This window comes from Camelus dromedarius, chromosome 17 (genome assembly GCF_036321535.1).
Source record: "Camelus dromedarius isolate mCamDro1 chromosome 17, mCamDro1.pat, whole genome shotgun sequence".
In the NCBI taxonomy this organism is placed as follows: Eukaryota; Metazoa; Chordata; class Mammalia; order Artiodactyla; family Camelidae; genus Camelus; species Camelus dromedarius.
This window is the reverse complement of record NC_087452.1, coordinates 15,255,123-15,269,627: the sequence shown is the minus strand read 5'-3', so window position 1 is coordinate 15,269,627 and position 14,505 is coordinate 15,255,123. Positions and strand designations below refer to the sequence as shown.

General features: G+C 35.0%; 1 protein-coding gene across 1 annotated transcript in view; it reads left to right on the top strand.

The window, feature by feature from the left end:
- PPP4R2 (protein phosphatase 4 regulatory subunit 2) overlaps positions 1–11,295 on the top strand; it is a 50,177-nt gene extending 38,882 nt beyond the window's left edge. Inside the window, exons 4-9 of the mRNA XM_031470738.2 lie at positions 3,190–3,283; positions 4,826–4,863; positions 5,732–5,806; positions 6,067–6,210; positions 6,893–7,182; positions 7,434–11,295. Coding sequence (XP_031326598.2) covers positions 3,190–3,283; positions 4,826–4,863; positions 5,732–5,806; positions 6,067–6,210; positions 6,893–7,182; positions 7,434–7,750 — 958 coding nt within the window. The 3' untranslated portion in view covers positions 7,751–11,295. The remainder of the gene's footprint in view (positions 1–3,189; positions 3,284–4,825; positions 4,864–5,731; positions 5,807–6,066; positions 6,211–6,892; positions 7,183–7,433) is intronic.
- The last annotated feature ends 3,210 nt before the right edge of the window (positions 11,296–14,505 follow it).

Genomic DNA, 14,505 nt, shown 5'->3' with positions numbered 1-14,505 from the left:
CTTCTCACAGTCTACATTAAACATCAGATGGGATCAGGATGATGAGAGGAACTAAGATTTATCGAACACTTTATAAAATGTTTCAGTGATTTATATGCATGATTTATATGTATTTAGTGCTTGTGATAACCACATGAGAAGTGCGCTTTCAGAATCCCTGTTTCCCAGAAAAGGACATGGAGACTTAAGGGAGGTAAACTTGGGGGAGGTCTCCCAGTGGGCTAGCTAGTATTAGCGCACTACCTCGTAGGTGACGTGTGCATTAAAAGTGGACTCATTGACTGTGTGCTGTAGTGTTTCTGAGTAAGACCATTTGAAATAATTTTTTTAAAAAAATTTTATTGGATATTGTAGACATACTTTCTTGTTTGCTTATATCCTTTAAAAAATTTTTTTTCAGTTGCTTATGTGATCTTAGTTTTCATCTTACAGTGTGGGCAGATAAGGTAATGTATAGGTAATATATTGCAGAGTACCTCAATGCATTTTATTTGAAATAAACAAAAATATTTTTCTACTAAATTACTTTACTGTACACATGCTAATGAACATCTCCCCCACCCCCTAGCCATTCTCCAAAATTTAAGGGTTCTGGTTCACATTTTTTATTGAGAGTTAGTAGCATGCTTTTTTTTTTTTTTTCTTAGCACATGTCTTAATTTAGCTAGTGATGTTTTTGGGGGGAAACATTAACATTTTCAGGAGTTAGAATAAACTATCTTGTGTGCTTAATGTGTAATTGAAGAGTAACAGAAAGCAGACCTTTCATATAGTTATACCAAGTATTCATTTCAGATTTATCTGGTTTATTCTTAAACCTGTTTTAAAGACCCACCTCAGATTAAGTGTTCCCACGTTTATGCTTGATTCCCTGGCACACAGTTTTTTCTGTCTCCATAGCCCTGTATACACAACTTTATTAACATTTATTATTGTAATTGGGTTTTTTATTCTAATTATTTACATGTCTGTCAGGTCTGCTATTGAGTAAATATTTCTAGCTTACAGTAGGCTCTCACGTTTATTTAAAAGGTTAAAAAGTACAAACTGTATGAAGACGCCTTCAATCCAGTTGTCAAAATTAAAACGTTTCCAGTGGATCCTTTCACTTATAAGAAATGCTTGCATTTTAAGCCTATTCACTTGAGGACGGGGAGAGTTGTATAACATTTTGGTGCCATCTGTTGGACACTTGGTAAAATGACTTTAAAAGCTTCTGAAAGTGTCTTAAGAATGTAAACTCATTTTATCATAGGCTATTATTGCTGACATTGTTATCCAAACATAATACATTTTTCCTCCTAAAGCAGTGTTAATATTCACCTGCACGTACAATGTTAATAATTGACTACAATTTTACCTACCTTCCTAAAGAAAATTAGCCAAAACACTTAGTGTAAAAACACTGTTAAGCTGAAATTTGGAAGATACTTATGTTTTAAAGTTAATTTTAAGATAAAATACTAGTTATTGGTGTGTGAGAGAAATTAGTTGAAGGAAAGGACATAACAAGACAGTATCTGTTTTAAGTATCTATTAAATATTTGTGCTTAACATGGGTGCTATTTTGCTTATTTGTTTTGATTACACTATCAGCCTGAGATCATTAATGAGAGAATAGCATTGGAGAGAGTGTGTGTGTGTGTGATTTGTAAAGTAGTTAACTCAAAAGAGGGTCTAAGGTGCAGGTATACCATGAATACTCTGAAATCCATGATGGCGCTGCATTTCAGTTGTAGGTGTATATAAATTGTATATTGAGTATCGTGTGTGAAGAGATCCTGCCATTAAGAAGCTTTTAGTCAAATATGAAAAAAGATACAATTTGGAGAAACAAAGATACTAGTTATGGCAGCATCCTTTATTTTGAATTTCGAGTAAAAAGTACCAAAAAGTATTATTCTTTCTCAAAAACAGAAGAACTTTCCTTATAGCAGTTACGATGAATATCAGAAGTTTGTATTTCTATCTGCTTCTGAATATTCAGAATATCAGACACACATTTTGTCTTTTAGTTAATGCCTAGTCTTTAGGCAGAACTGTAGTTTTCTGACCTTTAGGCTTTGATACTACTTGAGAGAAGATTGATTCTTGGCCTCTCAAATAGCTAACATGTTTGTTTATGAGAACTAAACATCGTTTGTCCAGTTAGAAAATAGTATTTTAAGTATGTGTGTTATAATAGTAGAGAGGGCGTGGGATTTGCAGTTAGAGAAACCGAATTTGAGTCCTGCACTATTAATCAGTAGCTGCCTTACCTTGTGGGCAAGAGGGAATTTTGTGTAGAACTGCCTGTAAACTATAAATAACTTTGTGAATGATAACTATTAATTTGAGACTTTGTAATTGTATTTTATGAGGAGAATAAATAGATTTATATGGCAAATACTGAAGTCTGAAGTTTTGTTTGCACTTTTTAGCTGCATTTGTCATGTCTATGCTCAGATGTTTGCTATTCATATTGTAATTCTGAGGAATGCTCGTAGTATGAGAGATCAAAACTTTATTTTGCATGTATAAAATGATCTCAGGTTCAATTTATGTCAGTTTTGTATTTGCTATGATCAAGTGAAAATTTGATTCTGGTTGAAGTATTTGGTAAAGTTAACAAGTACTTAACAAAATACAGAGTGTATTTGTACAAAATATATGTGTTTTAAGTTTGATGAAACATGTCGGTCGTATATAAAATTATAATTATGGAGCAGAACCGTATTTATAATAACTTTTTCAGTGGAATCGTTTGTCTTATAATGTCTGATAACAAAACATTTGTAATTTGAACACTAAAGAAGAAATCTTTGTGTGCAAAAGAATACTTGAGAAAGTTTCTGTATTCAAATAAAGTCTGATTTGATTATTATTTGTGTTGCCTGTCTTGTAAACTTACAACTGAATTACTAGAATTAAGAATTAAAGTTTTTTCTAAGTTTTGAAGCTTTCTGTTAACTTTGGATGTTTTTTTAAATTGCTTTTTAAGGTAAGAGAGGGACATTGTTTTCTTGTTAAGAGGACAGGTGTGCCTATTGTCTCTTCTGTTTTTAAGTGATTCATTCCACTGTGGTAGCATTTTCTTTTGTAGTTTAACACACGAATGACTAGATAAAACTTTAACTAGCAAGAGTAATAATGTTCCTAATTTTCTTGATAATGAATCACCTCAAACTATAAAATTATATTCTTTTGCAGTATACCTTTTACTATTCAGCGACTATGTGAATTGCTGACAGATCCAAGGAGAAACTATACAGGAACAGACAAATTTCTCAGAGGAGTAGAAAAGGTATTTATTTTATTATTGGAATTCTATTAAACTGTAGCATAATAGGTTTCAGAAAAGAGCATTGAGTGGGCTCTGTTTCAGGCACCTTTTCTTGAAATCGGTTTCTCAGTCTACCTGAAGTTTTTCCAAAATGATTTTTGAGTTGTGTTTGAAGTTTCAGAGAAAGGTTTCATAAGAGAGAGAGAGAGGAATGCTTGAGATTAATTAAGTTTGGGAAAAGCAATTTATTACTGTCCCTTGGAAATTCTTAGTATACCTCAACATATTAACAGTTCTGAGAAGTTCTATAATCGATATCTTAATAATAGAGGGTTTTGCAAACTTGTTAGCAGAATTTATTTTTTCATTTCTGGAGTTCAGGAGTACACAACTTGGAAAAATTGCTGACAAAAAGCATTTAAGTTAGATGTTGAGAAAGATGTAGATCATGTTTAAGAATGAGAGAAGCATTAAGTTTTTTTGTGGGATAGAGAATGCTAAAAGGGGAGGCCATGCTGGACAGAGGAAACTGTGAGAAACAAAGATGTTAAAATGTTTGAAGGAAGGAAAAGCAAGAAATTGACTTGTCTGGAGTGAAGAATGAATGGAGGAGCCCTGTGGGAACCCAGATTGGACCATTGGTTTTGTAAATTCCTTTGGTGATTGATTCTAGAACATAGTCCAGTGTTCACTTTTAGGTTCTAATTCAAATTCAGTTTCCTTTATACTTGGAAAAGAAATCCAAAATCATTACTTAGTGATTTACAATGGATCTTTAGGACTGGATTAATATGTTTTATTGAGCTTCTGTGCCTTCAAGTTAGTAAGATTCCTGAAGGACAGGAAACAGATTATTCTTCACCACTTATTTTCAGCTCACAGACTTTTAAATGGCAATCTTTGGATGAAGAGGCAGTGCCATAATAGTCATAGTTGTGTGACCGTGGACCAGTTACATAACCTAAGTCTCAAGTTTCCTCATCTGTGAAGTGTGAATCATATCAGGGCTGTGAGGAGAATTCAATGTAAAGCATTTACTTTGGCTCAGTAAATTTTCAATGAGCGCTGACTATTAACAAAGTTATTATTACCAGGAAGATTAATACTAGTAAAAAGGTTTGATTCTCTTAGGTATATGATGCTGCATATCACACTTGATTGGACTACTTTATAAGAAAATTCATTATAGCTGGCCTAAATAAATCTCTGAATATCTTGGTATGATTCTATTTTAAATAAGAGAGTATAGTTTCATTGTATCCTAAATAATACATAAAATAATGTCAGGACTCCAAAGTAACTAGAGTGAAGTTAAAAGAAAAAAAACCCAAAACAAAATGAATAGTTCAGGTATTAGATTTTTGGTCTTTTGCTATTTTAGTTTTTTTTTTTTTTTTTTTTTTTTGCTGTTTGATTTTCATTTTTAACCATTTCCTTTATTAGTAAAATTGGAATAAATGTTAACTTAATACCAAGGTGATTTTGAGAAATTGAAAACAAATAATTACACTTGCACGTTATAGTACTTTTCCTCATATCAATCACCAGTTTTTGTTATTGCAGAATGTGATGGTTGTTAGCTGTGTTTATCCTTCTTCAGAGTAAGTATAGAGATTTTTCTGTTTCTCTATTTCTATTATATTCTAATTATATCATTTCTAATATATTAAGCTTAAAAATAGGTTGCATTTATTTTATATGTAATTAAGCATTAACATTTATTAATACTTGTGAACCTACCGGCCAGTCCCCAAAGTAGAATGTTACCAACAACCTTACCTGTATGTTTTTCCAGTGGAGAGATTCGGATTAAAGAGCTTCATGATTTACTACAGTCTTAACATTGTTGTGTTATGTACTGTCAGGGCACTCAGTGCCCTGGGATCCCATGCTAGCTACCTTTACAGGGCATTTCAAGGGCATAACTCCTAGGTTTGTAATAGCTACTTGATAACAACGTGATGTCATGATGGAAAAAGTATTTCCAGTTGTCAAGGTTTCTATAGTAAATTAAGGTAGCACTTTAGGGCACACTCCTTGGCACTACTGATACTTTATTATGAGTGAATGTCCTGGGATTACAGGAGGTTTGGCAGTGTCTGTGGCTTCCACGGAAAGCCAGTAATGTCCCCCAGTTGCCCCCAAAATGTCTTCAGACATTGCTAAATGTCCCCTGGGGATGTGGCCTGAGGTAAGGGGGGTTGTAGGAGGATGTTGCCCCCTGTTGAGAAACATTCGTTTAATGGTTAATATATCTCTGATTTGATAGAAAAGTAATGATGAATTTGTTTTTAGACTTGTATTGTTAAATAAGATACTAAGATAATCCTGTAATTATGTTATTTCTGTTAGAAGTCTTTCATTTGGTTTTGTGACAGGTCTTAACAAAAGATCATTTAGACCCATGATTCTCATCGGAATTAAAGAACTGAACTATCCATAAAAGTGTTTTTTTTTCTTTTCTCATAGGAAGAACAATTCCAATAGTTTAAATCGAATGAATGGTGTTATGTTTCCTGGAAATTCACCAAGTTACACTGAGAGGTGAGATTGTTGATTTTTATTATTCAAAGAGTTTGTGGTTTCTTAATTTTGAGTAGGAAGTTCAATATACTTTTTTAAAAAATTGGGCATTTGATGGAGGATATGTGATTTACCAAACAAAATTAATTAACTTGGTAAACCCATGGTTCTGAAAGTCAAAACTATAGCAGATAGTTCTGTGTTGTGTTCATATAAACAACCTTTGGGAGGGATGACTTTTTACAAACATGGGAAAACGATGTTCATTTATTTTACCATAGGTCTAATATAAATGGACCTGGAACACCCAGGCCACTTAATCGACCAAAGGTTTCTTTGTCAGTCCCCATGACAACAAATGGCTTGCCTGAGAGCACAGACAGCAAAGAGTCAAACTTAAAGCAAAATGAGGACAAAAATCACAGGTTTGTATGTGATTTATATTTAAAAACAAAAAATGTTTTCATGAACAGTTAACATTTATTGATGGGGTTTTTTTAGCACTCATTTACTTACAATTTACTGTTTTGAGGGATGGAAAAGGAGTTAAAGGAGCTGAGGCTTCTGTTTGCAGCATTAGCACATGCTGACGATGGTCAGAGGAAAGGCTTAAAACGGCTGGTTTGAGCGGTTCTATTTATAATAGGGTCTTAAGAAAGTAAAGTGGTCATGATACCTTTTTTCCCTTATTTTTGAAAGTTACTTAAAAAGAGAAGATATTTGTAAGTGAGTTGAAATTTTGGGAATAATTTTTTTATTTATATCCCATCTCAAATTTTCTGCATCACATTAAGAGAAAGAAAACTGAATGAGAGGACTTAGAGTATGTCCCTATGGACGACTTGTAGTTTTATTATAGGAGGACATTTAACTTACTTGGAGAATTGACCAGAAAGGTTGTGTAACTTACTGACTAGCTCCTAGTGAGAAATACTTATTTAACAGTTTAGGTCTCCTCGAAATTATTCTCTTGTGTTTTTCTTTGCCCAGATGTTATTATTTAACTTTGATACTGAAATACAGTTAAAACTTTATTAGTCCTTAAAAATGAAAATGTAGAAGATGAAGAAAGCAATCATTAATGACACTTTAAAAAAACATTTACAGTGACTCTTCAACATCTGAATCAGAAGGTTCCTCAGTGAGCCCTATAAAAAATAAACATCCAGACGAAGATGCTGTGGAAGCTGAGGGACACGAAGTAAAAAGACTCAGGTTTGACAAAGAAAGTGAAGTCAGAGAGATGGCCAGTCAGACATCTTCCAGTGAAATTTCTTCAGTTACGGTAGAGCAAACAGCAGCTCCGTCTTCATCTCAGGACAAAGACAAAGAAAGCAGTTGTTCCAGGAAGCACTGTACAGAAGAGGAGGAAGAGGAGGAGGAAGAGGAGGAAGAAGGTATTTAGAGGCCATCTGTAAAAGGGTGGAGTAAGGAGATCCTCACATTCTTGTACTTCATTTTGCCTGAGAGAGTGTGACGTAGTGGAACTCCTTATGAGGCTGATGTCGGGCTTTTCTCCCACCTGTGTGTAGTTGCTGCTGTTTCAGGGGATGTTATTTGAACTGTAGAATATCAGAGTTCGTGAAACTTAACTGTGGAGGTATTTTGAAAATCAAATTTAACTACAACAACGTTTGCTTATTTTTAGAGTCTTTTATGACATCAAGAGAAATGATCCCAGAAAGGAAAAATCAAGAAAAAGAATCTGATGATGCCTTAACTGTGAATGAAGAGACTTCTGAGGAAAATAATCAAATGGAGGAATCTGATCTGACTCAAGTTGAGAGAGATTTACATTCTGAAGGTAGTGAAAATACAGGCCCTGTAAGTAGTGGTTCCGACTGCCATGAAGCAGAGGAATTAGTAGGATCCAATTCCAGTAAAACTGGAGAGATTCTCTCAGAATCATCCATGGAAAATGACGAAGCCCCAGAAGTCACAGATGAACCAATGGAACAAGACTAACTATTTAGAAACATTTAGATGCAGTATTTTACATACAGTTCTGGTTTTACACTGTATAAAACTTTTATGTAATAAAGTGGACCTTTAGTTTTACAAGAGAAGCAGGTTGTAAAATAAAGTACTTTATGGGGTAAATCCTGAAAGAGTTGTACATGTAAGAACTGTGAATATCAGCTCCTCTGGGTCCTGCTTACCGCTGACTTTTTTTTTTGGTCTGGTCAAATCAGTGGTTTGTGTATAGATTTTTTTTTTTAATTTAGAATTAAAAATTTTAAACTGGAAGATAATTATAATTTTGAAAACTTTTTTGAAGATTATCATATTTAGTTAATACATATGCAAGAAAGCTTTTTGTCTTGTCTCTTTCTGACAGCTCTAGCAGTTTTCATATTTTGGTCATAGTTTCCACATTTTAACATGTGAATTATAGGGTTTCATGTTGGTTTCCAGATTTTATTGTTTGACTATGTACAATGGAACTTTAAGTCATATATACATATAAATATATATTATTCTAAGGGGGGAAATGTTCTATTTTTCTGTTTCTATAAGAGATGAATACAGTGGATACTTTTTCTATTGGTAATTGAGTTCACCTCTTTCAGAAGACAGTTTCTTTCTCTCCTGAGTAATTCAGATAAAATCTGGCCCTTGTGAAACCCTGGAAATCTTAAGTCTGTTGAAATACCAGGTTAAACACATTCCAAGAGATCTGTTCAAACTAAAATTCTTTTGTATACTTCTGAGGTGCCTGAGAAAAAGACTTCATTATTTATGAGAAAATGTGCTTTATCTTGGAAATTGTGTTCAAACATTAGCTCACTGTTTTGTAGAATGAATGCTTATAAAGCTGACATGAGACCATCTCAGAAGAACCGGGCAGGTTCCTTTACCTTTTGCTTGCTTTTCTGAACATTGTGAATATTACACATTTCTTTCTAAATTATTCTAGAGTATGCAAATGTCAATGGTATGAAACACCACTGTACTGGAAGAATTAATATATTACTTTAGTAATATACCGGAGCTAAATGACTAAAGCTTTAGAGGTGCATAGAAACCACCATAATTTGTATGACATTTTGAAGTGAATTAAATATTTTTGAACATGCTTCTTCGACAGCCAGTGTTATATTTTTCAGATCAACACAAAGCACAATGATTACTCCTAAACTCAATATTTTCAAATTCACATATTTAAAGTCATGCAAGCTGCAACTTCCCTGTCTAAATTACTGGCTGCCAAATTTATACCTGTTTCTTCAGCTGTACCTTTTGATATTTAGAATTTTTAAATTTCTGTAAAGTAGGTTTTGTAGAATGTAATGTGTTCACTGCCTTTGTGAAGCGGTATATAATTGTATAATTTCCTGTGTGTAAACTGAATGCTTGGGCTTTCAATACAGTATTCATATAAAGCAATAAATATTAATGTTATGAAATATTTGAGTACATTTTTATCAAAATATACAAGAATCCCTTTTTTAATTTCAGATACCTGAAGTACACAGATGAACTTATAAAAACTGATGCAAACATTTTCTGACACTGTATCATATATGCTCTGGGGTGATTTGGGCAGCAGCCACAAGTTTTGCATTTTGACTACTTCAATTGCTATGACTAAAAATACCAAAATGGGTTGGCTCCATTTCTGTCTCTAGGGTATTAATACTACTGACTGACTTGACTGTCAGGTTCACAGCAGCTAGGTGATATATTTGTGAATATGTCTAATAGTTGAAGTAAAACTGTATCCAAGAGAGGAAAGAAATCACATGTTGTAAATTTTTTAAAAAATTTTACAGAAATGTTAAAATGAAGCAAATTTTAAATGTGACATTCATTTGTAGTGACCTAGTCTTTTATTTTGTTGAGGGATATTTTGCCAATAAGAACAGATTTTAAACATTTTAAGTTTAGAAATTTTGAAATTTTCTTTAGACTATTTATGAAATTATTGTCAATAAACCTGTTCTTTAAGATCCTGTGACCTTTTGATATTTTTTATTTTAATTGTGCCATGGACCATTTGTAAACGGATTTACTTTTGTTGGATATAAGTTGAAGATTTAGCATCATGACTTTGAGGTCTGTGGTTTTATTTGTAAACTTGCAATTGCTATTTTTGCAAGAGCAAATGTATTTCTTTATTAAATAAAGTACAATGATGAATGTACCAAAATGCCATCACTCAACTCTATGAGAGATCTGCATTTTAATCTATAGTTTAATAGTTTTAATATTTATTAGATATTATGTTGATCATAGATCAGACTTGTTGCTGTTTATACAGATAATGTAGAATGCTCATGGAATATTTTCTTTAGGATAGGTGGAGTACTTCGGTAGTTAAACTGGGAAACCTTGTTCAGCTGGTTTAAGATGTTGATGCCCGTTGGGAAGTAAATTTCCTTAAGTATGCATAGGTGCACTTACACAGACTGTGCTTCTTGAAAATGTCAGTTCTAATAGTAACTGATTCAGATGTGTATTTTTAAAAGGCTAATTTTAGGCACATTTTCTTAACACACATACAAAGTCATGTTAAAAAATCTAAAGGAAGAATTGACCTCAATAATTAAAAATAACTGTTTTCTTTCTTGGCCTTGAGCAGATTGGTTTACCTGTTAGACTTTAGACTCTGAACCCAACATGTAAAAACAACTTGAAATGCTGATGAGGAAAGAGAAATCATATGTAATGTGTTTTTCGCACTTTTCCCTTTTAAGAAAATGAAAACAACCTTGTACATTTAAAAGTATATATATCTTTTCAGTTCTGAAAATGTAGGAGAACAGAAATGAGTAGTGGAAAATGTCATATTTTAAATGTTGATTACTAGATAAATTTAATCCACTTAGGGTTTATTGTAACTCCACCTTTCAAAAGTATGGATGGAGCAATGGAATTGCTCGTCAGAGCTGTAAACTCTGACTTGGAAAGGTAGCCCAGAAATCCTGGGTCAGAGATGTAGCCTATTAAAGCATGGAGGTTCAGAGTATTTTGTTTTGCTGGTGTAGATAGGCATGTACTAATGCATTTTTGCATTTGTAAAATCAGCAATTTTTCAAATAATGTAATTGTAATATGCTAGTTTACTTATAAAGGTACTTGGGGCAGAACCTAAAGCTGCTAAGATGTTTGATTATGAGAAATGTAACTTGTAAGGATGAAAATGCAACTTGTAGAACCAAAGGAAATAAAAATTTTGGATAGTGTTTCAAAATGTCTTAAACAGGAGTTTCTTAAATACATTGGTTTTGATTAAGTGAAGCTCAGTTCTCTCTTGAGATTTGTGCTTATCATAAAATGGATGAATGCAAAAACACCTTGTAATTTCATATGCAATTATTATGATTAGGTTTACTGGATTATTGGCCTAATAATGCTAGTATGTATTGGTTAGAATACATCTAATATTTCACATTTAAAAAATAATCAGTACACTTTCTTCAGAATTTTATTTCAACTTGGAGCCTAGATTACTTTGCCAAATAAATGTATTATTTTCATAATGCAATAAAATATAAATTAGAAGAATACTTTTATGTGTGGAATTACTTTATTTGCCATGACAGTTCACACCCCCTCCCTCCACCATCCCCTCCTCGCCTTAGGTCCGGATCCACAAGCATTTCCTGATCTATAGGGAGAAGAGCTTAATGCATGACTTCATTACATCTCTGTTGAAGTGGTAACAGGGTATTTCTGCAGAGATAGTGCATCATTGTTCTTTGCTGGGCAACTCAAACCTGATACTGAGAAATCCAGATTTATCAAGGAAAAATTCCTCTTGGCACAATTGGGCATTAGCTGGCGTGCACAGGTGTACAACATTTGTATTAGATTCATTTTAGAAGTGTCAGTTTTCAGAGAACTACACGGTAAGAAGTGTAGAGTTGCCCTAAGAGAAGAGGATGGATTTCATTTTCTTTTCTGGGTTCCCATGTCTTCATGCATGTTGCTGCATAGTAGGTGATGGTAAATAGTGACACCTTTGGCTGTGAACTCAGGAGTACTGATCAGCATATTTCTGAATTTAAATATTTTTTGAGTTTCAACTTGCTCATATTTGATCTTTACCTCACTTCATTATTTATGAAATGTATAGCTAGTGCGGAGTTTTCAGTTAATGATAGACTGATTCTTCCAGTGACTAGGAATAAGATGCGTCATCTCTGGCCACTTGCGCATCTAGAATAAAGAGTACACTATTATATTTTAACAGTGATAGAGCCACGGATTTGTCGGGGTTTTTTGTTTTGTTTAAAGTTTAAAATACAGCAGTAGAGTATGTGGTCTTTGGACTTACTTGTAAGCTTTCTGTTTTCCTTCCCAAAGGCAGTGCATTTTTGTAAACTAAAAGTAATGACAAATACACAAAAATGCCAGCAGTTGCCTGTGCCCTAGTGCATATACTCGACTGTTCTACTCACTTCAATAATCTCAGCTGGTCCTATGCTTGGCAAGTGATAACAGTTCAAATCAGGTGGGCTTTGTGATAACGTGTACACAGACACTTGGTTCCTGTGAACACTTTCTGCCCACTTCAAGGGTTCCAAGTCCATCCCTGAAGCTTTCCATTGCTGCTAGGTTTGTGGAGTTGGGAGCAGTACACATCCTGGATGTCCTTGCCAGGGAGTCCCTGGGCAGTTAAGATTGTGAATCACAGAAAATGTGCATCCCAGTAACAGACTTCTGACTGTATGACCAGCTCCCCCTGGCCCATAGAAAGGCACAATACCACACCCTTGCCTGATAGGAGGCAGGTGTTTCTGAAAGTGGGAAGTTGTGTCATTAAACTAGTGAAGTCCCTCTTTAATGTGGTACAATGGGACTTGATACTCGGTCAATAATGCTTTGCTTCAAGAAATCTTTGCAGTTGAGGTTTGCAAGTCTTAATGGTATCTATGTTTGCTGAGACTTTGAGGGATAAATACATGGTCAGTATTTCACTGTCTTCATTTTGGATTGTTTTCCTTTCCATTGCTTGCAGTGCTACAGAATGGAAGAGTAAGCTTAATTGATGGTGACTAACAATTCCCATACGCATTTAGGGATGCACAGGATATATCCCACTTTGAATCTGGGCACCTAGAATTCTCAGGTGGCAACTTGTATGAATTGCTGTGTATTTGGAGGGGGCTACAAGAGTAGACTCAGTCTACTGAGTCATCTGGAGAACAATTAACTATGCAAGTTTTTAGCTCAAGGTGGTTTGTGACTTGAAGAGATGCACAGGACATACAGGAGTGCCGTCGTGGCAGTCCGAGGAGGCTTCTCAGATGAGGTGGGATTCATTCTGGCCTTGAGAGGTGAGCAGGACAATCAGGGAGGTAGCATGGTATAATGGGCAGAGTACAGAGGCGTGGGAGCTGGCGATATGGGTTAAGTCACAACTTCACCATCCCCACTTGAGGTTCCTGGGTAAGTTACAGTAATTCTTTGAGCCTCAGTTTCCTCATTTATAAGAGAAAATGATAGTATCTACCTGGTAGGATTGTTGGGAGCATTCAAGGTAATTATGGGTAGAAAGCTAGATCTAGTCCAGGACCTGACATTTTTTTAAGGAGGAAAGTCATGGAGGGGGAAAATATGGATTGTCCCTGGGGAATGCAACAGCTTTACTGGAATCAAATTCAAGGTTTCAATCCTGGTCAATACCTGGGGTAATAACAGCAAGCACCAACTGATCACTTCATATTCCACGTATCCTTAGCACATGGGATGCATTCTCATGTAACCCATCAACCCTGTGAGATGCTTAATATCATCCCCATTTTACAGATGAAGTATTAGATGTAAAGAAAGGCAACTTGCCCTGGGACTCTTTGAAAGTAGACAGTCAAAACTCCAAAGCTCAATGGTTTTTATCCATTATGCTTAGGTGCCGTCTAGTCTTGGAAGGCCTGTAGACTTAGTGTGAGGGCAGGAGAGGAAGCCATTCCAGGTATCTGAAGGTTCTCAGAGAATCTGGCCTGATTTCCCTGGCCTACCCAAAGGTGTCCTGCTAAATGCACGTGTGCTCCTTGCTTTTTTCACTTTATCGATCCTGGTGCGCGCCCCATGCTTGACACCAAGATCGTCCTCCTCTTCACTGCATCCCGGAGGGCAATGGACCCTTGTTTCCAGTCTTTTTTTCCTTCTACCATAATGCCTCAGTGAGTCACCTTGCAAATAAGTCATCTGATTCATGCCCAGCGGTGTCTGAGAGGTGGATTCCCAGAAGTGGGATCTTGAGTCAAATGGTAACTGTGTGGAAATTTGGGTAGTTCCTGGCAAGTTCCCCTCCCCAGGGCTTATGCCCTTCCGTCCTCTCACCAGCAGTGAGGGACGGAATCCGCTTCCCAAGGCCTCCCCAACCATGTGGGTTTCTTATGTGTTCTCTGACACCCGTTCTCCCATTTTCCTATGGGGTGGTTGGTCTTCTTTCTTTTTTCCTTTTTTTTTTTTTTGAATCTCCAGAATCTCTTTATGTATTATGGGAATTAAGCCTTACTCTAATGATACGAGTTACAATCTCTTTTTTATTTTGCCCCCAAGTTTATCTTTTTCCTTTGATCTTTGCTTGGAAAAAAAAAATCGTAAGCCAAACATTGTTTTACGCAGCTGAATTTCTGAGTTTTTTTCTTTTAATATTTTCTGGATTTAAACTCCTTCAAAATTGATTTTTAGAAAGGCTTCCCCCATTGGAAGTTACATGGCTTCATTTCTTACATGGAGTACTTGGTCCACCTGGTGTTTATACTGGT